Consider the following 22,987-nt stretch of genomic DNA (forward strand, 5'->3'; position numbering starts at 1 on the left):
CTCTTCTGAATTGTTACTCCATTGTGATACACCCTTAGAGGTGTTTGGCTTTAGCATTATTTTTTAGATCAAAAAGCTTTGGTAAAAAAATAAAAAAAAACTTGCTTAACTTTTCAAAATAAATGAATATGCCAAATGTATTGTTGAGCTGTCATTACATTAAATAAAATGGTTTCTTCAAATTTGAGTTATTTATCATTCATAAACTTGTACTAAAAGGTAATCACGCATCAGATCTCTGGGTGGAAACTACATAATGCTACAAACCAAACAACATATTGATTTATTTTAAATAAATTCTAGGTTTACTCACATTAAGTGTATGTACTTTAAAATGTTGACTTTATTTTAAGTATTAAAAAGCTTTAAAGGTTTACTCCTGATTCTCATGTAGTTGAGTTGAATTATTTAGTGACAAGCAGGATGTGCATTCACATTAGAACCATTTCCCACCTCCATAGCTTTTATTTCGCACAGACATATCAAAATTTATGTTAGATCTAATTAAATGTATGCATTAAAAGTAGGGGAAGAGTGGTGGGAAATGCTTTGTCTTCCTTGCACTGCCCTTCCTTGAGGTCATACTAATTGATTCAACTTTTACAACTGGACAAAAAATTGTATTAATTTGAAGAGAAATAAAAGTACTGTATTAAAACGTTTAATTATGATACAAATAATGTTGCAATTTAAAACAGTTACAATTTGATCTAAGGCCGTACCTAATAAATCAGTCTTTTATTGGTAGATACGTTTTTGGAACAAGAAAAAGATAATTTAGTGTAGAAAGTACAACAATTTGCAATTAAGCAAATTATTGGTAATTTAATAATATGCAGTTTAAGCAATATAAATTAAAAAATTCCTGATAGTAAAAAAAAAAAAAACTATTATAAATGCTTACTTCTAAAAGCAATTCTCTTGTTTGCAAGTACGGTATATATTCTCCTACATGCAACTTTTCTGCAGATATTTAACATAACAAAGGCAGTCATAACAAAATCAATATTTAACAGTACAAAGTTTAAAAAGTCTGTACTACTGTTTCACAACAGACTCGCTAAAGTGATAGTTTCTAATGACTAACAATCGATTCTTAACAACAACACATAAATAGTAACATTTTGTACAAACTTCATCGAGAATATTTTAATGTCATTTTATAATATTCTGAATGAACCAACTCTATACACAAGAAATACTTAAATAAATAAAATATAGTAGTCGATTGATGTGACTGGCGTTGATCTGTACATGAATGACAGTGGCTAACATAGTTCAGCCACACACATACTCTGCTGGGGTTGATTTAGGTCTGAACCTGCAACATGTGATATGGCACAATAGACGAATGTTATTATATAAATAACTGAAATATAGTTTGCATCTAGTTGTTTTTCTTACTGGATTCACTAAAATTCAAGCCAGTTCCCACTAATATGGTAATATCAAGCTCGTAAAAATATTCTAAGCATTGTAAAAGAAAATGTACGTTTCACCAAATAAAGATCACGATCTGTGATTGATTTTTTTAGGTTTAAGTCGTCAACCACTATTGTCAATTTAAACCAATTGACCAATAGAATTTATTTGAATTTAAAATTTTCACCATCTCCAGTTGGCAGACATGAATGGAATAGAGTTTGAGGATGGTGTTCTGTATTTTGCCCAGACTGTGGAAGAAATTCTAGAATTCACTGTAGGAAGATTTTCATGATTTTTTGAGTGAATGGAATATGTTCTTGTTTTTGCCATGAATACAGAAGACAACATTTTGTCAAGACTGAAGTAGATGTGCTCAATATTGCGGTGACTGCGGAAGACGTTTATGATTTCACTGCTATATTGATGAGTTAACGACAATGTGTTGTATAAACTGTTTGAAATATTCCAATTGATATATTTTTTAAATAAATACTTTCCAAAGGTACCCAATGTTTGCTAGAGATCTGAGGGTGAAAATGTTTGACCTGCCTTGAAGTAAAAAATGTGGCATGCAGACTTTTAGTAAATGGTATAAGAATATTATTTGGTTTTAAATTTACGGATTTGAATTATCAAAATAGTACTAGGATTCCCAGAGTAGATTATCTAAAAAAACTTACCTACTATTGCAGTCAGCGCTCATGCATTAGCTTTGTTTACCCAGGATTAAACATGAACTACTTGTTCATTATCTTGTTAATCTTGATATAGTAACGGTTGACTGGCTAAAAGTCAATAAAACTATCAGTTTTCTCACCCTCCCTCCAATCTCAAGTGACAATGTGTTTACTTCTCTGGTTTTATGGTATTTCTGTGACATGTCCCCCCTATTTTAAGGTATGTATTGTTAATTAAAGCTTGAATCTTTCATTCTTTTCTCCCTCTCTCCTTTGAACCCACCTTGATGACAGTGTCAGTTGCTGAGGCAGTTCTCTTGACTCTCCAGTACGTGGCCACGGGATGGTGTGGCCGGAGGTGGGGAGGGGTTGAAGGCTGTGGCCAGAGGGAAGCGTTGGTGACACAGGGTCATGTACTCACTGGCAGCATCCCCACAGTCACCAAACTCACCCTTCCGTAGAGAGTTGAGCACTGCTGTACAAACCTGCACCAATACAATCACACCATTAACTACTAGGCCAACTTGTAGACAATATAAATGTGAAAAAATTACAATTATCATTACTGAAAACAATATATATTTCATTAGTCCCTTAATTATCCGGAATAATAGAGGGAAAATAATATTTTTTGTAAATTGTATATAATGTTACGTGCAATTGATGTTATTGCTACTAAATTTTAATAGATATCGCTTTTGGCATCAACTGTCAACAATCGATTCTCTTTACTGATCCCAATGTCCATGAATCTGAGGTAGGCCCTGTTGAGAATTTAGATTCCTACTGGAAAGCTCCTGGTTTTTTTTTTCTTCTCATCCTCTCTCTTTAGAAAAACACTCCTTGCATGTTTTCTTCATTGTTTGGTTTTGTTCATAGTACTAATTGTTTTTAGTTTAAATTCAGTAAACCGCCACACATAAAATTAAGGAAGGAGGGGAAGGAGTCCTACTAATTGATTAGCTGATATGATAAAGCATGGCTTTGCAGTTGTCTGCAGGACAACATCACTGTGCTCACGATGCAATACCAAAATAACATAGCTAACAATACAGTAGCTGGTATAACACTTTTGTATTAACTAATGGCAAGACATAAAAACTAGTTGGACATGTTCTAATTTTTAAAATGTTATAAACATGTGTTTATATGCTACCAGTTTATGGCCAGTGTAAGGCTCTCTTCAGGCTTGTAGCCCCCCGTAATCATGGACCCGGGGAGCTGAGGCAAGAGATATTAATCAAAACCATAGGTAGCATTAAATCAAGGCAATCGCTGTGGAAGAGTGAGATTTAAATATTCAACTCACATCAAGGTGTATGTAATTTAAACTAAGTTTGGTTTAGTACAAGTTTAATTTAAGGATGTAAATATAATTTATATTTTAAAATATAAAAACTTATTGGCTGGTAGATTACCGGAACGGTAACTCCTTCCATCGTAGAATCCAAGTTAGTCACAAGTTTAATGGCAGTTGCTTGACTTGAAGGATCCAGTAAATACATCATTTTCGCACCTAGAAATAATATAAACATGGAATGAAAATTTAAAATCGTACTAACCAAATATTGTAATATAAATTATAGACACAATGGTATGGTTTACTTTTCAAAATCAGGTAGTTTCAGTTAATATTTAACAATATTTAATTCAACAACAAGGGTTGATTGGTTTTAATTTCAGAGCCATAAGGGAAATAATGTACTCTATGAAGTTAAGCAATCAATTAGAGTTGCTTGTGTATGAAAGCTGCACACACTAACTTTTTTACATTATAAACACTGGTCATACCTGCTGACATACTCAATTTACACTGATCTATGCAGCATAAAGTTCCTTGTTCATGACGCAGCATCTGTGTGAAGGATCCCGCATATATCAGTGTAAATAGAGTATAAATAGTGTATATAATGTAAAAAGTGTAATGGGTCAAAATTATAGAGGGGTTAGGATTTTATATCTATTATGAAATAATGAAATAATGAATTTATTTCCTCCAATAAAAACACACAATGGATACAAATATGACTTGGAAATTAACTTATTTATTCATCAGTAGGCCTATTCCTTACCTGGTTGGTGATAGTGGTAAACCTATCTTGGTAAGGAAAATAGCTGTAGTAGGCCGTCTGAGGCCTAGCCTAGGGTTGAAGTAGGGATAACCCCTTTTTTTTTGGCAAAATCACTAAAGACACTGTTTTTGGTGTATAAAAGTCATGAAATAACATTGTTGTGTACAAAACAGGCGATGAACTGTTTTCGTGTAACCCCCACACCTAATATAAACCTTTGGGAAGAATGCCAAAGTTGTTGTGCAGGCTAGGGTGGTGAATTGCGATCACGAATATAATATCATGTAACATGAGTACACTGTGTTGAACACTGTATTACTACACTATGTCGAACATGGGTGGAAATTATACGTCTTTGTTTATATCAGCAACGATACTAAAGTTCCGCCGAATAATTTCACAGTCGGCGCAGGTAAATAACATCATAACCTCTACCCATAGCCGACTGCCCGGGCGTTGTGAATCGTGACAGCGCCAGGGTTTGTGAACTCGTGACGTCATCGATCATCAGGGAATGGATCAGCTGATTCCCTATCCCTAAAGGATTAGAGAGGGGGAAGGAAGGGAGATCCCTCGTGGGCTAGGGATGTAAGGAACATTCTCATCCTATGTTTAACAGAGTGAAGTCGTGATTTAATAGACCAGTCGAGTGCTTTTGCTGGAGTTCTTGAGTCTATAGTGGGTTTGAGTGAAAGCACCTGGAGTTTATAGGTAACTCACCGTATATTTTTAATAGTGCTTACTATCATTTTCAGAGTATTTAGTTAGTGATAACCCTCACTTTATTATCTTAATCATAAAACTCACGGTAGGGCCTTTGTTGGGTGTTTGAACCTGTATAAGTCCGTGTTAGCGCATGCTAGGGCTTGTGTGGGTTGGTGATAAAGGGTAGGAGGTACGGTGAGCTTGCCAGCATGAAGATAGAGACTATAAACTGTGAGGTTGATGAAACTGCAAAAATAGTTTATTTAGGAATTTTATTTGTTGAAAGAATTTTAATTATTTCAAAATTTAATTAGATATTCCCAGGTGTGATGATGGTACAGTAGCGCTGTTTGTTATCGGTACAGAGTTCACACCTGATTTACACTACATTTTTGTGCATAAAAATCTGTACCCATGGTAGGATGTCAAATTAATTGTTTTAGTATCTGAACCCTGGAAACTTCCCAGCACGCCGACTTGAGCGATCCGCTGGCGAGAGTTGGTGACGTCTTTCCCGCTATAACTGCGATATAGGGTATATATTCCTAGCGAGAAAATCGTCACATTACAAAAGAAAATTCAACAAACCTCCCTGAAACATATGGAATGACTGAGGTGAAATATAATGGAGAAAAAACAGAATTCTGCAAGAACAAAGGCTACAAAAGAAGGTAAATAATTCAATTTCCGAGTTATTGTCACTCATTAAGACTATAGGACTATATGTTCAGTCCTTAGCTGTTGGGTGATTCATTTCTGTAGCATTTACCTTGGAAGACAGCAGGGAGGTAGTGAGAGTGAGTGTCCAGGAACTGTTGGTTGATGGTGTGAGGAGATCGGTCACCAGTGATGGGTCCCAGACATGTCTCCAGCACCTGCTTGCATGGCTCTGACAGTCTGTCCTGAGCCAGCCACTCCTTATACCTCAGCGCCAGTCTGATGACACAGCTGTGGACCTCTGGATGGTCAGGGGCCAGTCGGTGCATCCGCCTCACACTCTGCAGCATCAGCAGCGCTTTGTCTACAAACAACAACAACTGTTCAGTAATGTTGCCGTCCTGCACCAGCCACTCCTTATACCTCAGGGCCAGTCTGATGACACGCCACAGCCCTGTGGACCTCTGGATGGTCAGTGGCCAGTCGGTGTATCCGCCTCACACTCTGCAGCATCAGCAGCTAGGCCGTTGCAAGACGGCCTAATCCTATTACGCTTTCCCACGGAATTCAAACCATCTCAATCTGCGATGCTGTTTCCTTTACCAGAAAGACAACTCCTTAGACTGCAAAGCTTTAATCAAGCCTAATTATTGGTTAATCCCATGAAAATGCTAATAAACTAAGCTTACTTTTCAACAATAATTTTAGTCACAAAGGCCTTTAACTCAGGACCCACAATATCTTGAGGCTCTAAGGTTGAAGGTGATTTGCACAGAATTGGATTTGAAGCTTCGTAATAATAGAAAATTATTAAAGGGCGTTTAAGATTCTTAAGTAAAAATCCTTGAATTGACAAACATACTCCGATCATCCAATCATCTTCCGATATACCAGAATATGATAGGATTTCCTAGTCAGGGCTCACCTTTTCTGGAGTATATCTCAAATGCCATTAGGTGGGTCTCCAGCAGGTTGGAGCACAGGGATTGTAGGGGCTGCAGGAACTTGATGGCTTGGTCTAATGGATCGTCCACCTGCAACAGATTTGTGACAATGTAGCTCATACATCAAACTAATATCCAAAGTTATAAGTAGCGCATTTCCCATATTACTCTACCCTACCCTACACTAGGTATGAGGAATGTTTGGCATTACCTTGGCTAGTTTGTCTGGCACCAGCTCATCCTGAGGAGGTGCGTCAGGCTCAGTGTCCGCTTGTCTGTTCTTGTGTTGCTCTCTTTTCTCAGCTACTGTTGCTGCTGCTGCTTTCTCCAGTTCAGCCTTTCTTTTTGCTTTTCGTTGCTTGTTACGTAGCTTCTTCAGCTCTGAAGGTGCCAGGTTTTCTAAAGTAACATTCAAACTATTAGGACTCCAATTAAAACATAAAAAGAATTTTACATATTTTATAGTTAGTAAAAAAAGAGAATGGGTAAACCAAATCTTAGAGAAAGCTGAACAAGACAGGACAGCAAACAACAGTAGAGACTTCTACCGATCAATAAGATTTTTTAGGAAGGGATACAGTCCAATGCCATATGGGATTAAAAACAAATCAGGACAACTGGTGGTGCAGAACAAAGAAGGACTACAAGTATGGCAGGAACATTTTAAAGATCTTTTGAATGTAAGACAGTCTGAACAAGAAGAAGAAGAGGAGGAAGTGTACCAGAATGTAGATCCAATTGTACCATACCCAACAATTCAAGAAGTAAAAACGTCCATCAAGGAATTAAAAAATAATAAAGCCCCAGGGGAGGACTCTATCCCATCGGAAGTAATCAAAGCAGGAGGCACAGAACTGGCAAGGGAGATCCACAAACTGATCATTGATATTTGGGACAACGAATTGATTCCGAATGAATGGAAGGAAGCAGTTATCATTCCCATTCACAAGAAAGGAGACAAAAAAGAATGCACCAATTACAGAGGAATTTCCCTCCTTAACTGCACCTATAAAGTATTATCAAAGATTTTACAAAAAAGACTAGAGAAGTATACATCAAATATCATAGGAGACCATCAAGCCGGCTTCACAAGAGGAAGATCAACCACGGATCAAATTTTTATATTGAAAGAGGCAATTGCAAAATATTATGAATTCAACAAATCCTTTCTCTGCCTTTTCATTGACTTCTCCAAAGCATACGACTCGATCACTAGGGGAAAACTCTGGAAAGTAATGGAAAAGTATGGAATACCTAAAAAGTTAATAAATCTATCAAAGTCAACTGTTTCAGGATCTAAATGCAAGGTTAAAGTCAATGGAGAATTCTCAGAGGATTTTGATATAAATACTGGTGTGAGACAAGGAGATGGTTTGTCCCCATTGTTATTCAACCTAGCTCTGGAAGACTCTATACAAGAATTACAAAAGCTAGAAGCTGGAATTACTATGGGAACCAACATTAATATCCTGGCATTTGCAGATGATGTGGCACTTGTGGCCAAAAACGAAGAAGAACTAAAAGTTATGGTCTCAAAACTCATAAACCACACTAAAAAAGTTGGCTTAAATATCAATGTAGACAAAACCAAGATAATGGAATGTGGAAGAGCTATCCAATTAAATAATAAGAATCATGTAGAAATAGAAGGACACAAATTTTATAAAGTAAACAATTTCTCTTACCTAGGAGTAATGCTGACAGATAATAATGAGGAAGACTCTGAAATTCAGCAAAGATTAAATGCAGCTCATAAAAGTTTATCGGCATGCCACAAATTGTTGAGTTCTCGCCTACTCTCACAGAAAACTAAAATCCGTATATACAAAACTATAATAAGACCAGTATTACTATATGGCTCAGAGAATTGGGTGATAAGCAAGAGAACTGAGAAACGACTTATAGTGTTCGAAAACAAGATTCTAAGGAAAATCTTTGGACCAACCTTTGAAAACGGAGAATGGAGAGTTAAGCACAACAGGGAGTTGAGAGAGTTGTACAGGGACCCAGATATTGTGGCTGAGGTGAGAAGTAGGAGATTGAGATGGGCAGGCCATGTGTTAAGAAAGGAAGAGGGATCCTTAGTGAGAAACGCCCTAAACAACAATCCCGAGGGTAGAAGACCTCCTGGAAGGCCCAAGTTGAGGTGGAGAGATCAAGTGAGAAGAGATCTGAGAAGAATGGGAAGAAGAGAGGATGAAGCAATGGATCGTGCAGTCTGGAGGCAGTGTGTTGGCGAGGCAAAGTACCTCCTTGGGTACCAAGAGCCACGGCAGTAAGTAAGTAAGTTTATAGTTAGTCAAGAAGCTGTGGTATCTAGTGAGAGGTGATTCACTGTTTTAAAAACTGTGTTATTAAATTTATTTCCACCATTACTATTCTAAATGGTCCCAGCCTCAATGCTCGATTACTATATCTTCATCATACTGACAAATTTAACCTGTGGAGATCATCACTTGTACTAACTATGAATCACTTTCTAATTTCTGTGGTCTAAGGGCTCAACCCCAATTAAAATTTAATTAGTGTGAATGGAGAAAAGGGTTAGGTGGTAGAAAAAATGAGGAGCATAAGGGATGAAGGAAGTTTGGAGTTTGTGGTATGTACAAATTTGCTGGTGTAGGCAGGCATAGGTCTATAATCAGTTTTGTTTGAGTAATATAAATAAAGGAAAATTCGGAAATTTTGTATGCCAAACGAGATGCAACTGAGAGAGAGTTGCTCAGCTGATAGTGGACAACAGGACCCTGGTAACCTTAAGGCTCAGTATTGGGCCCACTTTTTTTTCTTATTTACATTAATGATCTTCCAAAAGCTATTAATAAAGAACTAATTCTTTTTGCCGATGACACTACTGCTTTGATCAAAAATAATAATACAGCTGAAATGTTTTCTTCTCTGCAAAGTGTGGTAAAGGACATGGAGCAATGGTTTTTAGAAAATGGGTTAAAATTTAATGTTGAAAAAACAAATATTATTAAATTTTCTACTAGACACAAAAATATGGAAAACTGTTCCTTTAATTTAATTGAAGCTCATAAATTCTTAGGGGTTTACGTAGATGACACAGTTAAATGGGATTCACATTTGAATTATTTACGTAACAAAATTAGGTCGATATCATCTTTATTCATACATTTAAGGGACTGTGTTTCTATTGAGACACTTAAAGTAGTTTATCATGCTTATGTGGAGTCAGTGTTAAGATATGGCATAATTTTATGGGGTCAAGCTACTGGTATTAAAACTTTATTCAGGTTACAAAAACGTATTATTCGTATTATTACCAACTCTCATCTACGCAGTTCTTGTAAGAAACATTTTCAAAATTTAAGAATTCATACATTAACGGGGTTGTATATTCTAGAATTATTAAATTACATACATTCAGTTAAAAATGAGCTACCAGAAACAATACATTTTAATCACAGGTATGAAACCCGAAATGAAAATATATTTAGACTCCCCAGACACCGTTTGACCCTATATGAAAAATCTCCATTGTACGCTGGGCTGAGATTGTACAATGTGCTTCCGCCATGCTATAAGTCATTAAGCAAAACCAAATTTAAAGATACAATAGATAATTTTCTTATTGACAAGGCTTTTTTTACTTAATTGAAGATTTTTACAGAACTACAATTTAGAAATTTTTTTTTAAGTGTTTAATTTTAAGTTAAAAGTTTTAATGTTAAATATTTTATGTATGGATTTAATTTTGACAATGCACCTATTCTAAATGTTATGACATGTATGGAATGTTTTGCAAATAAAGTCTATGTCTATGTCTTAGGCCCAATTCACACAGAACGGACGTTGGGCGGAGACGTGGCACGGACGATGCAAGGACATATGTCCTTTCTCGCCTTTCCATGTAAACAAATTGGTCAATGCACACACAAGTGACGTGACGCGGGCGGCCGCCCTCCCGCCACCGCCACGTCGCTTCGGCGTGTGTATTTTGTGTTCAGAGTAATGGTGAGTTGTTTCTTGTTCTTTTCACTATGCGAGAGGACATTGAATTCAATCACAGATTTTGTGAGAAGGTTGAAAAATTCCCTTGTTTGTACGATCACAGTCGTACAAACTAACTAATCAACAGAGTCGACAGAAATAACTAATTCAGTTGACACAAATAACTAACAGATATAGTCAAAAACCAAAACGTCTAGTCTACATACAAGTTTTCTCGCCACTGTACCGTCCCTTCTGTGTGCATTGTACATGCCACGTCTCCGCCTGACGTCCGTTCTGTATGAATTGGGCCTTAAACACACAGAACCGTGACGGTTCTGTACTCATATTTTTTTATCACTTATCAGGTTTCTTGCGGCTGGTTGGAGTTTAATAGATACAACGATATTTTGATATAGACTTGAATAAAATGGCACACCGTCTGAACCTTCCATTATTATCTGCCCGAAGAATATTACTACTCGACCATCGACCTGCTGTTCCTATTCAGGATAGTAAACAACCCACTGGCCTGCTGGACTGTTCTGAGATCCTCCATCAATTGGATTTCAACGTTCCACGTCACGCTCGCCGACATAAACTGTTCTCCAAACACTTCCTACCAACCATCTACAGTTACCAAAGCAAAATACCAAGGATTATGAGAGTCTGGAGTGAGGTTTGTGCTGACTTGGACTTTTTTGGTTCTACCATTGAAACTAGAAGAGAACACTAAACTTAATTTGTTGATATCGTTATTAAGTCATTGTTATAGTTCTGTTATTATATTGTGTTATATTGTTATTGTATCAGGCTATTTTTGACCAAATTTATTGTTATTTTGTTATATAATTATGTTATTACCTATTATAGTTTTATATATATGTATATATTATTATTATAAGTCTATATTATTATAATTCTATGTTATTAATTGTTGTTAAAATTAAAATTATGGCCTTTCCTTTGATTGCATCTCAATTAAAATGAGATTAGGATTCAATCAAACTGCTACACACAGTTACATAGTTAAGGGAATTTATGCAATGTTTTGTTGGATGTTATTTTTGCTTTTTCAAATTACTAATGCAAATCTGGAAGAATCAATATAGACTGTAATGGATATTGTTTTTTCCTGCCATCAGATTTGTAATTTTTTAGCGAATTTCCCTATAGGGAAGTAGCTATTACCGTAGGTCTCATGGTAAGACTTAGGCCCGGGACCGATTTACTTTTTCATTTTGATGTCCCCAGAGGCCAAAAACACCATTCGTTCAAATTTTTATATATGTATATATATATATATATATATATATATGTGTCCGTGAACACGATAACTTGAGTAATTTTTATCCGATTTTGATGAAATTTGGTTTGAAGGTGTAAGGCGGGAAAAACTTGAACGAGTTCGCGATCCAGCAAGATCGGACCATGGGAACAGTGTTTTATGGGGGGTTTTATGGGGTAAAAATTGGTTTTTCTCACTTTTGACCCTCAAAATACAAAATTTCCCAATTTTTCTCCAAACCTTCTTAAAGAGCTTAAAAAAACAAACAATTCAGTATACCAAAGTGTTTTTGTACGGTTATTGGTTACGGAGAAAACTAAAAAAAAAGGTAAATTTAAAATTCCCATGTTATTCTTATGGAGAATATTGTAAAATGTTGTAGTTTGCTTGTTTATGGATATATTTTGATCAAACTTGGCAAATTTATTTATTTTATAGTAAGCTATCAATATTTTACTAAAAACACACTACTTTATTAGTTTCCTTGTAGCAGCAAACCTAGGTACTCGTTAAACCTAATGTTATTTAAATAGATCAATTAAAAAACCAATTCAGGCAAATGGAAATTCGCTTAGACGGCAGGTTTGCTGCGGCGGGGGTATTTATTGGAGTATCACCGTTTGTTAATAAATAAATTAATAAAATCATGAGGGGTCTAAACTTGAATGTATGTTTATTTTTTTTTCATCAAAACATTTTGAATTGCCCATTAAGGTTTAATTGCAAACTAATATACTTGTGACGCTTAGCGCCACTATTTTATATAGTGCCACACAACGAAATCGCTGGCCTTGCGATCAGTGCGCCTCCCTCGGTCTGCCGCTTGCTTTTTTTCTGAGAAACGTCAAGGAGCTACGGAATCGAGATTTCCTCCGTCTTGTCTCTCGCCGCCTGTCGTTCGATTAGCTGCCGAACTCCATTTTCCCATCTCACCATGCCGCTATTAAACCAGGATAAGTCCTTAAATATTAAGTAGTGCTAAGATTAAGATGACAGGCTAAGATAACAATTTAAGGGGAAGCCGGCAGGGTTTCGCCCCATTCGCAAAAATGTAAATTCCAATAATTATGATTACCTCGCAACAACAAGGTAATCATTCCTAGACATGCAATAGTCACCACGTTGAAAATTTAAGTATTAAATCATTCAGGAATCGCCTTAGGAATCTAAATTTGTTCAATAAAGAGTTAGGGAATGTACCACAGAATGCATAGCCTAGTTTCCGCCCTAGTTCCCACCAGAAGGCTACATATTGGAGTTTATCTCCAAAAACAGTTTTGAAAAAGGTCTCTGTTACAATATCATATTAAAAATGGTTACAAATATACAAAACTTCTTTACTTGAACACACAAATAATTTATGAATTATTTATACTACCAACATGTGTTCTAAAAAAATTTGCTGATAAGAACTTTCCAAAAACAAAAAAGAAAACATATAATCAGACCACCACAAGCAGCTACTGGTCCACACATGGCAGAACCTCTTCTGGCAAGTGATTGAGTAAAAAGTAGTTTTTATGCTTTCATTTGATCTACACTAGTAAATTACAGTGTAAGAAACATAAAACAGCAGCATACTTTGCTCTGATGACAGGTCATTAAAAGAGGTTGTAAGTCAGCTGCAAACTATCACCTATAATCAGATCAAGGTTGTAGTTTTCTCCAGTATTGGATGTTACAAAACCAAGAAGATACTATAGATTCTAAATATAGCCTATAATCAATATCTCAGAAGATTTACAAAATATACTTATTAGCCTATTGATGTTCCCAGAGGCTGAAAACACCATTTGTTCAAATTCATATATGTTTGTGTGTCCATAAGCACAATAACTAATTGTTAAAATCTGCTGTTTATGAAATTTGCTTAAAGTATGTAAATCTTTGTTTATTCAAAAGAGTTCACGAACAATCATGATCGAACTATGGGAACAGGGTTTTATGGGGTAAAAATTGGTTTTTCTTATTTTTTACAAAAATTTTTTAGTTTCATTCTAAACTATTTTGAAGAGCTTATAAGTTAAATTTCAAATAACTAAGTATACTAAGCATTATTTTACGTCTAAAAGGAACAGATAAAATTTAAAAAACATGTGACTAGCTTAGCCTTATTTTACAACAAAAATAAGTAAATTTCAGCTATTCAATCATTTTTTTGTCTTTTTAGTATGTTTGTCTTTTTTAGACAATTTTTAACTTGGTGTTCAAAAATAGTAATATGTTTAATATGTTTTAATATGTATAAATATGATAATAAGAAACTTTCTAAAAAACTGATCCCTTAAGTTAAGTGATGGCTTCGACATTCCCTTCCTTTCAAAATTACATTTCTTTCAAAACAAAAATCATGAAAATCAGCCAAATGGTTGATTTTGAACTGTGAATTAAAAAACAATCTATAACTTTTTATATACTATTATATATGATTGTAACCTGATTGAGGTAAGTAAATCAATCTTCAAGGTATGGATTAACAACAGACAAACTAATTTGGCCTATTGTGTTATTCATTTTGAATGCTCAATTTGCACATGGTCCTCTTGTGCTTACATTGTTTGTTCAGATTATTAAAACTAATTTTGTGTTTTATAGAGATTAGGTAACTTTTACTGTAGACTGTTACCATTACTTGGACTGTTTACGGTTAGTGATTTTAATGTGATAAGCCAGTTGTGAATGTTGCGTCACAATGATAGCAAACTGGTCCATGTCCAGCCTGTGGCCGTGTGGCCGTCCACTGGGCAGTTTACTGTGGCTGAGACACGACTCTCACGGAAGTACAATCTCCCAGCACTCACAGCTTACTCCACTAACTCCTTCCTAAATGCTTTTAGTGAATTTTCCTTCAGGAAAGTAGCTCTTACTATGGTGTTTATGGTTATTGCTAAACCGCTGTGGCTTTTATAGAAGTCTCTAGAAACCAATAACAATTTGCGTTTATGTTTTAAATGTTAAAAATATATACAGGCACAACAATTCTGTTTAAAATGTTGGGATTTTGATTAAATTTGAATCACAAACAAATGTATATTTTAATGAATTTATAGAACAGTCAGGTTCAATAATAGGATGAGGGAGGGCATTTAATTATTGTTTTTATAATTTAATTCAGCTTATATACAGCCTATCATCATGATATTATCAAGTTAAAAGAGGGCTAGAGGGGTAATAGTGTTTTTGAATAAATGTGATGCAGACAATCTCTTTGAACAAAACTTACAAGAGGAAATTAGCAATAATACTGAATAAAAAGTACAATAAAACAAGTGAACAATATTTCTTTTAATAAAAGCAAAGAATATTTTGGAGAGCTGTGATAACTAAAAAAAACACCCACAGCATGGTTTAGAGAGAAATTGGGAAACTATGTTTTTTGAGGGTCAAAAATAAGGAACCCAATTTTTACCCATAAAGCCCCCATAAAACCCTGTTCCCATAGTACAATCATACTGGTTTTCTAAATAGTTCAAATAAACGTAGTTGTACATGTTTGTACCAAATTTTATAAAAATCTGATCATTTTCACTTCAGTTATCGTGGTAATATTAAATAAATGAATTTGAACGGATGGTGGTTTGGCCTCTGGTAACATCAAGTAAATCGGGTCCAAGTCCAAAAAAATGAGGCCTACGGCAATATCCTGTTCCCTATATGGGAAATTGACTAAAACTCTTTTGATTGATAGGTTGATAACAATTTTCAAGAATTTATTATTTGAGAATAAAAAAATCAAGCTGATAGATAAGATAAATTACTATTCTAATGAGTTAACAAATGCAAAGAAGTAATGTAGCTTAACAAGTTAGTAAAGATAAGCATGTTAAAAAGAAGTTTTAGATTGTAGTCTACAACTGCTGTCTATAGATATAAACAATCAATGAACTGTGAATTTTTGTCAAGGTACAAGATGTTCTCCAATGTCAGCAAGAATTGTGTAATAGATATGTGGTTTTAAACATTGACCACTGGCCAAATCCTCTTCTGGTGCTTTGAACACTGATATTTACCTACTAAAACTAAACAATTACAATCCTGAGAAGACTATTTTCGCTAGAGGAAATATTACAACAGCTCTGAGAAAAGTGAAACTGTACATTTTCCTGATTAACAAGTTCCTTTATGTTGACTGTGTTATTAGTGTGGTAATGTCAAACCTGTAATGTTTAGCCTTGAGTGGCTAATGAGTCTGACAAAGTTTCCATGGATAATTAATGTTAAGTAAGACACCAGAATACTTTCATCAATCAATATCTTAATCATAACTATGGTATTAGGGATTACTATATGTTGACCAATCAATGTAGTCTGCAAAGTTAAATTATTGACAGATCATTAAATACAAATCACCCTGATCCAGTTTAATTTTAAAGGGTAATTATAATGACCCTGCCCGTCCGTCTGGGCTGCCTCAACTTAGGGTGGCGAGACCTATAAAAGACAACATTCATCTCACAGGTATATTTGTCCCACAAAGGATTTACAATTTTTAAAAATGTGAAAACGTAACCTTTTAACATTTGTGTACAAAGTTTAAATCATTTATTATTTTCATCAAATCTCAAAATAAATATAAATCAAACTTACCATGTATAGGCCTAACAATTCTTATATTAAAATCAGAAGACGTTCCCAAAATTATTTTAAGTAAAATCAAACTGTTAAAAAAAAACTTTGCAAAAGTAATATTTGGTACTTTCCTGTTAAAGGGAACATTCATTATTATCGATGATTTTTTTCGATATATCGATAGGCCTATTAACAAATTGAAACATATCAGCTGACAACTACGATAAATATTGTTCAGTATATGAAACTGTTCTAAAAAACTAACCTAACATAACTAACCAAACTTGCTGTAACATTTAAAAATTCCGTTTTTAACTTGCCTTTTCTATTATCAAACCCAAACGGAAGTTTTAAATGGTACAGCAAGTTTGGTTGGTTATGTTAGGTTAGCTTAGAATAGTTTCATTTCTTAATCCATATAGACTATTTTAGCCCAAACAAGATCAGTTAGTTGTTCTTGTCAATTTGTAATAGATCTGATCGGAAAACAAAAATATCGATATATCGAAAAAAATAATAGATAATAATGAATGTTCCCTTTAACAGGAAAGTGCCTAATAGTTCATGGTATACTAACAGTCCCACATGTCGAGATACAGTATCAATATTACTGCCCAAGAAAACTCAAGTCTTTGACACACACAAGTGTTTTATTTCCTATGGTGATTCTTTACCAATTTGATCCTAAGTACGGTCAATCAATATAATCTGAAAATGTACTAATAACTCAATTTTAAAACAATAATGAGGAGCATAATAATGTTCTTGTGATCCTTCACAATCTTTTGTATATACATTGCTACCATTCATGACAGAAAACTACCGTTATAAAAAATAGTGCTATTACATATTTATATATTAAAAATGAAACGAGTTAACCATACGTGCCTATCCTTCCTCCTTAGCAGTTTTACTCTATTTTGAAGTAGTTGGGATAACTAAAAAAAAAAAAAAAAAGCCAGCTGCACAGCATGGTTTGGAGAGGAATTGGGAAACTCTGTGGTTTTAAGGGTGAAAAATGTTAAAACCCATAAAACCCCGTTCCCGTAGTCCGATTATGCTTTTTGCGAACAAGTTGACAAAGTTTATGCTAGATCAACATCTGAGAAGTTTGTAGGCAGAACAAGAGTTACACAAAGCACACGATTTAACTTTTGCTCCATTTCTGATTGCCAGAAAATCATTTAGAATTTCATAAGACAACAAAACAACTTGGCCGAGTGGGTGACCGATATCGCGGGCGAAACAAACGAGGACAAAACACAAGAATGTCTGGCAGTGAAAGGCGGGGCGGGAGGTGAAGGCCGGAGCAGCGGCAGCGGCGACGTGTTGGTAACTGGTAACCCGAGTCGTTACCGACGTTACCGTTACAGTTACCGTGCCACTGTTACCACGGGCACACGTCCTGCCTTCGGAAACCTCGGTCCAACGAGATAAGACCATAAATAATTGTCCGTCATCTGAGAATACAGACAGATCAAACGAGCCAAGAAAATAAATCGTTTTGGCAAATAATAATATATCAAGGTAGACTCACAGTTAAAGCCCTGTAAACAAACAGTTCCTCAGGGTGTGGCTCGGCGAGACTAAATCTGCCTTCAAAAACAAGACTCGAATAAGATATGATCATGAGTAATTGCAGATGATAAAAACAATGTTGCCTAAGTCCAGAAAAAATCAATTTGACCGATGAACATGTACCAGTTAGGACATATCGGTTGTTGGTTGTTGGAACAGTGTGGCACGTGTCGACAACAGAGAGGAGGAATGCAGCCTGACGTTGGCAATCTCCGGCCTATAATGAGTGTTGGTGTTCGATCCAATTACAGCAGGCCATATCTGCGAGGGATCTGCCGTGGTCGTGGTATGTCGCAGCCACCACCGTCCACCAACAGCCCACTCTTCTGCTGACATTAACAGTGTCAGCGGCGCACAATTAACTTGATAGCACTTCTCCAACCTTTACCGTTGCAAAAGAAAGTTAATCTAGCCGCTCCAGTTCACCCAAAACTGGTATAACTTTCATCTAGTTCTGGATTCTTCCCGTGTTGCAAACTGTACTAAGCAATATAATATAACACTAAATAAACGTATACAAACAAATTACTTGCAGCCGCAGCATTAAAGCTTAGGATATGAGTAGATTGATAATGAGCATGCAATATAGTTATTTCTAGTCAGGCACAACAGGAATATGTTGGATGATAAAATCCAATCCAAATTAAAGAATTGTTTCCAAAGAACGTAATAATTATGTTTGGTGAAACTAGATTGACGAGATACACTAGAATATGAATTAACGAGAAGTAGATGTCTCACTGCAACTCCGGTTGATCTACCGAGTTTGAACTATAAGGAGGCATGGGACCGCGTCTCGTTGTCCCTCCGTCTCGTTGTCCCTCCGTCTACTTGTACCTCGAGGCCTAGGGACAACTAGTCGTAGGTACAACTAGACGTAGGTACAAGTAGACGGTGGCTCACCCGACTAGTTGTACCTGCAGATTTTTAGGAGGTACAACTAGACGTAGGTACAAGTAGACGTAGGTACAACTAGACGTGTATCCCACCGACAAGTAGTATCACCTAGCTTGTACGGATGCGACCAGTTGTCCCTACGACTAGTAGTCTCTACGACTAGTAGTCTCTACGACTAGTGGTCCCTCCGTCTAGTAGTCCCTACGTCTAGTTGTACCTACGCGTATTTTGCGTCCTTATAGTCTAGTTGTATCCATCCTTCAATTCGTTACCCTGTTTAATTGATTACTGCACGAGTACTTTTTAATAATACCCTTAATTAAATCAGGAACTGCAGTCGATTGAGTATGATTGGCAAATATTTTTCACCGCAATACGATGTTTTAGTAGTTTTACAGACGTTAATTGGAGGCTGAAAGCTACGCATTGCTGTCCAGGGTCGAAATGGCAGCTATAGTTGTGATTAAAATTTTCCAGCCCTAGTACCGAAAATCGCTTATTTAATTAAAACATTTATATATATATCATTAAATATACAAGCAGTATATCCCTAATGAATTGCAATAGACCGCTGCCCAGCAATTATGTATTACTATTTTTGCTGATTCCTTTAAATATTTTTTCACATAACCTTAAAGTATTTGCATTGATTAGTGTGCATATCTTATAGTTTACAATGGATTTCCCAGTGATCAATGAACAATGAAGTGTACAATGAAGTTGAGGTCCAGCGGTTGAAAACTCGACAAAAACTATGCAATGTACTACACATACTTCTCCTTTTAGCGAATTTCCCTATAGGGAAGTAGCTATTACCGTAGGTCTCATGGTAAGACCTAAGCCCGGGACCGATTTACTTTTTTATTTTGATGTCCCCAGAGGCCAAAAACACCATTCGTTCAAATTTATATATATATATATATATATATATATATATATGTCCATCCGCACGATAACTTGAGTAATTTTTGTCCGATTTTGATGAAATTTGGTTTGAAGGTGTAAGGCGGGATAAACTTGAATGAGTTCGCGAACCAGCATGATCGGACTATGGGAACGGGGGTTTATGGGGGGTTTTATGGGGTAAAAATAGGTTTTTCCCATTTTAGACTCTAAAAACACCAAATTTCTAAATTTCTTTTCAAACCATTTTGTAGAGCTTAAAAAAACAAATAATTTAGTATATTGAAGCGTTATTATGCGCCTAATTGTTAAGGAGAAAATTCAAAAAAATTGTCATTTTAAAATTCCCATGTTATTCTTATGGAGCATAAGTCAACTGTAGTTTGCTTGTTTATGAAAATATTTTAATCAAATTTGGAAAATACATTAACTTCTTACTAAACCACAGTACCTTTTAACATTTTACATAAAAAAAAACTTGTTTACCCTCCCTGTTGGAGCAAACCTAAGTACTTCTTAGACACCATTCTCTCTAACACTATACAAATTGTCAGCGAGCCTACAAGGGTGACAGAAACCTCGGCAAAATTGATTGATCACATCATAGTAGACAAATCAGCCGAGATTGAAAGAGTTGGAGTCATAGACACCCCCAGCATAGTTGACCACAGAGGAATGAGGATGACTGATCATAAACTAATATATTGTTGTATATCTTGTAAGAAAGACAAAAGGGGGTCGAAGCTAATCACATTTAGAGATTTTTCTAAATTTAATGCAGATACTGCACTAAACATAATTGCTGATACTAACTGGAATTGTGTGTACAAGCTAGAGTCTCCTGATGAGATAGAGCAATTTATTACTGATCATATTAAGAAAGTGTTTGATGAGGTTGCTCCTATTGTTTGTAAGAAGGTAACACGGAAAAAAGCTCCCTGGATAAATGAAACCATTATAGAATTGTCAATTGTTAAAAATAAACACCGTAACAAATATTGGAGGACCAGAGATTCTTCAGACTGGTATGAGTATAAAACCATAAGAAATAGTTTGAATTTCATGATCCAAGAGGCTAAGAAAATATTCTTTTCTAACAAGCTTGCCTCATGTGAAAACCCTGCAGAGTTCTGGAATTGTTTAAAAAATTGTGAGATTGTAAGTAGTAAGAGAAATAGTAGGCTCCCCCCAGATTTAGACATTAATATGATAAATGAATATTTTGTCAATATGGGATCTTGTAATGATATAGACATTGAATTGCTAAAAAAACTTCAACAATATAAAAAACATGGAGATAACGATAAGTTTGAATTTAAAATGATTACAGAAAATGATGTTAAAGAGGCAATGAACTCAATAAAATCAAAAGCTGTAGGTGTTGATAGTATATCGATACAAATGATAAGATCTGTTAGCCCATATGCAATTGGAGCAATAACACATTTGATAAACATGAGTCTGGCCTCAGGTGTTTTCCCTACAAGTTGGAAGATTGCCCATGTGAAACCATTGCCTAAGGTTGCTGCGCCAAAAACCGTCCAGCATTTAAGACCTATCTCCGTGTTACCTGCAATGTCAAAAATAATGGAAAAGATAGTAACTAAACAAATTGCTTCATTTCTAGATGACTTTGATATATTGCCTAAGCTACAGTCAGGGTTTAGAAAAAACCACAGTACTTGTACTGCACTGACTAATATGTTTGCGGATCTATTCGATGCCAAAGATAAAGGCCTATACAGCACATTAGCTATTCTAGATTATTCCCAAGCATTTGACTCTATTGATCATGAATTGTTATTGGCCAAAATGAAGTGCTATGGCTGTAGTGAAAAAGTTGTTTGTTGGTTTCGGTCCTATTTGGAGTCCCGACTGCAGGTTACCAAAATTGGGAGTGAGACATCAGATCCGCTTTGCAAATTGCGTGGTGTTCCTCAAGGTAGTTGTTTAGGACCTGTGCTGTTCAATTTGTACACGTCTGACTTGTCCAGAAGTGTAGAATATTGTACGGCACACTTGTATGCTGATGACTGCCAACTACACTTGTCATACAAGCCAGACAAGACATCAGAAGCAATCCGGCTCATCAATGCTGATTTGCACAGCATTTTTCAATGGTCTGTCATGAATGGCCTTGGATTGAATGTTGACAAGTGTGTAGTCATGCATACTGGACCAAACATTATGATGCAGGAATTGAGTAAATCTGCTATAGAAATCACCCTTGATGGCATGAGATTGTCTGTTTGCGACACTGTCAACACACTTGGTGTTGTACTTGACAAAGACCTCTCTTTTTCTGACCATGACACATCTGCAGTTCAACGTGCAGTGGGTAGACTGAGAGGTCTTAGCAGATTTAAAACTCTACTGCCAGAATATGCCAAAATGCAACTCATGCGGTCCTTGGTCCTCCCAGCCTTTACATATTGCTTTCCTGCATATGGAAACAGCATCTCTAAGGAGGATATGGCAAGAGTTCAAAGAATTCAAAATTCTGCAGTAAGGTTCATTTTTGGCCTTAACCGCTTTGACCACGTGTCCTCCTTCCGAGATGCTGCAAAGCTCATCCCAATGGATGAAATATGCAGGAGGCTGACCTGCTGCCTGGTCCACAAAGTGCTCACGCTGGGAGAGCCTCAGTACCTCAGCGAGAGGCTTAAGTACAGGGGGGAGATCTGCCTGCGTGGTACTCGTTCCGACCGCAGGCTTCACTTTCCTAAAGTGAGGCTTGAGGTTGGAAGAAAGTCATTTTCTTATTTTGGCCCGCAGTTGTATAATGGCCTCCCTCAGGACATAAAGAGCTCCAAATCGTATGGCTCATTCAGGGCCGCAATGCATAAAAACAAATGTAAATTGTAAATGTTTTTTCTTTGTAGTTTTTTGTATATTAAATTTCTGTATATATTAGGTTAGTTTAGTTTTAGTTTGACTTGAGTAAGTTTGAAAATCATGTATATGAAACTCGCTTGTAAATAAAGGCCTTTTTATTTATTTATTTATTTATTTATTTACTCATTAAACTAATTCTGTTTAAATAGGGAATAAATGTGATATTTTTAAGGAGACATTTTAGTTTAAATCCAATCAGGCAAATGGAAATTCGCTAAGTCTGCAGGTTTGCTGCGGCGGGGGTATTAACATACACTGTAAATAATAAATGTGATTGGAATATGTTCCATTTGTTTTGATTTTATTTTCATAATTAGTTGTTATTTCGTCACCAGCATAGCAACCCGTTAAACCCATGTTAGTTTTAAACATTTGTAATTCTTTTTTTTATGTCTTTTTAGCCTATTTTAATTTATAAAGGCA

At 35.8% G+C, this 22,987-nt stretch overlaps 1 protein-coding gene across 1 annotated transcript in view; it reads right to left on the reverse strand.

Annotated features, from left to right (window-relative positions):
* Window positions 1–1,145: 1,145 nt before the first annotated feature.
* The window catches only part of LOC128986293 (N-alpha-acetyltransferase 15, NatA auxiliary subunit-like), a 125,579-nt gene continuing 103,737 nt past the window's right edge, over window positions 1,146–22,987 (reverse strand). Inside the window, exons 12-17 of the mRNA XM_054406583.1 lie at window positions 6,692–6,879; window positions 6,462–6,570; window positions 5,649–5,900; window positions 3,521–3,618; window positions 2,386–2,587; window positions 1,146–1,321 (exon numbers count right to left, since the gene is read on the reverse strand). Coding sequence (XP_054262558.1) covers window positions 2,399–2,587; window positions 3,521–3,618; window positions 5,649–5,900; window positions 6,462–6,570; window positions 6,692–6,879 — 836 coding nt within the window. The 3' untranslated portion in view covers window positions 1,146–1,321; window positions 2,386–2,398. The remainder of the gene's footprint in view (window positions 1,322–2,385; window positions 2,588–3,520; window positions 3,619–5,648; window positions 5,901–6,461; window positions 6,571–6,691; window positions 6,880–22,987) is intronic.

This window comes from Macrosteles quadrilineatus, unplaced genomic scaffold (assembly GCF_028750875.1).
Source record: "Macrosteles quadrilineatus isolate MER2022 unplaced genomic scaffold, UCM_ALF_1.0 Scaffold_2__2_contigs__length_208266976, whole genome shotgun sequence".
Lineage (NCBI taxonomy): Eukaryota > Metazoa > Arthropoda > Insecta > Hemiptera > Cicadellidae > Macrosteles > Macrosteles quadrilineatus.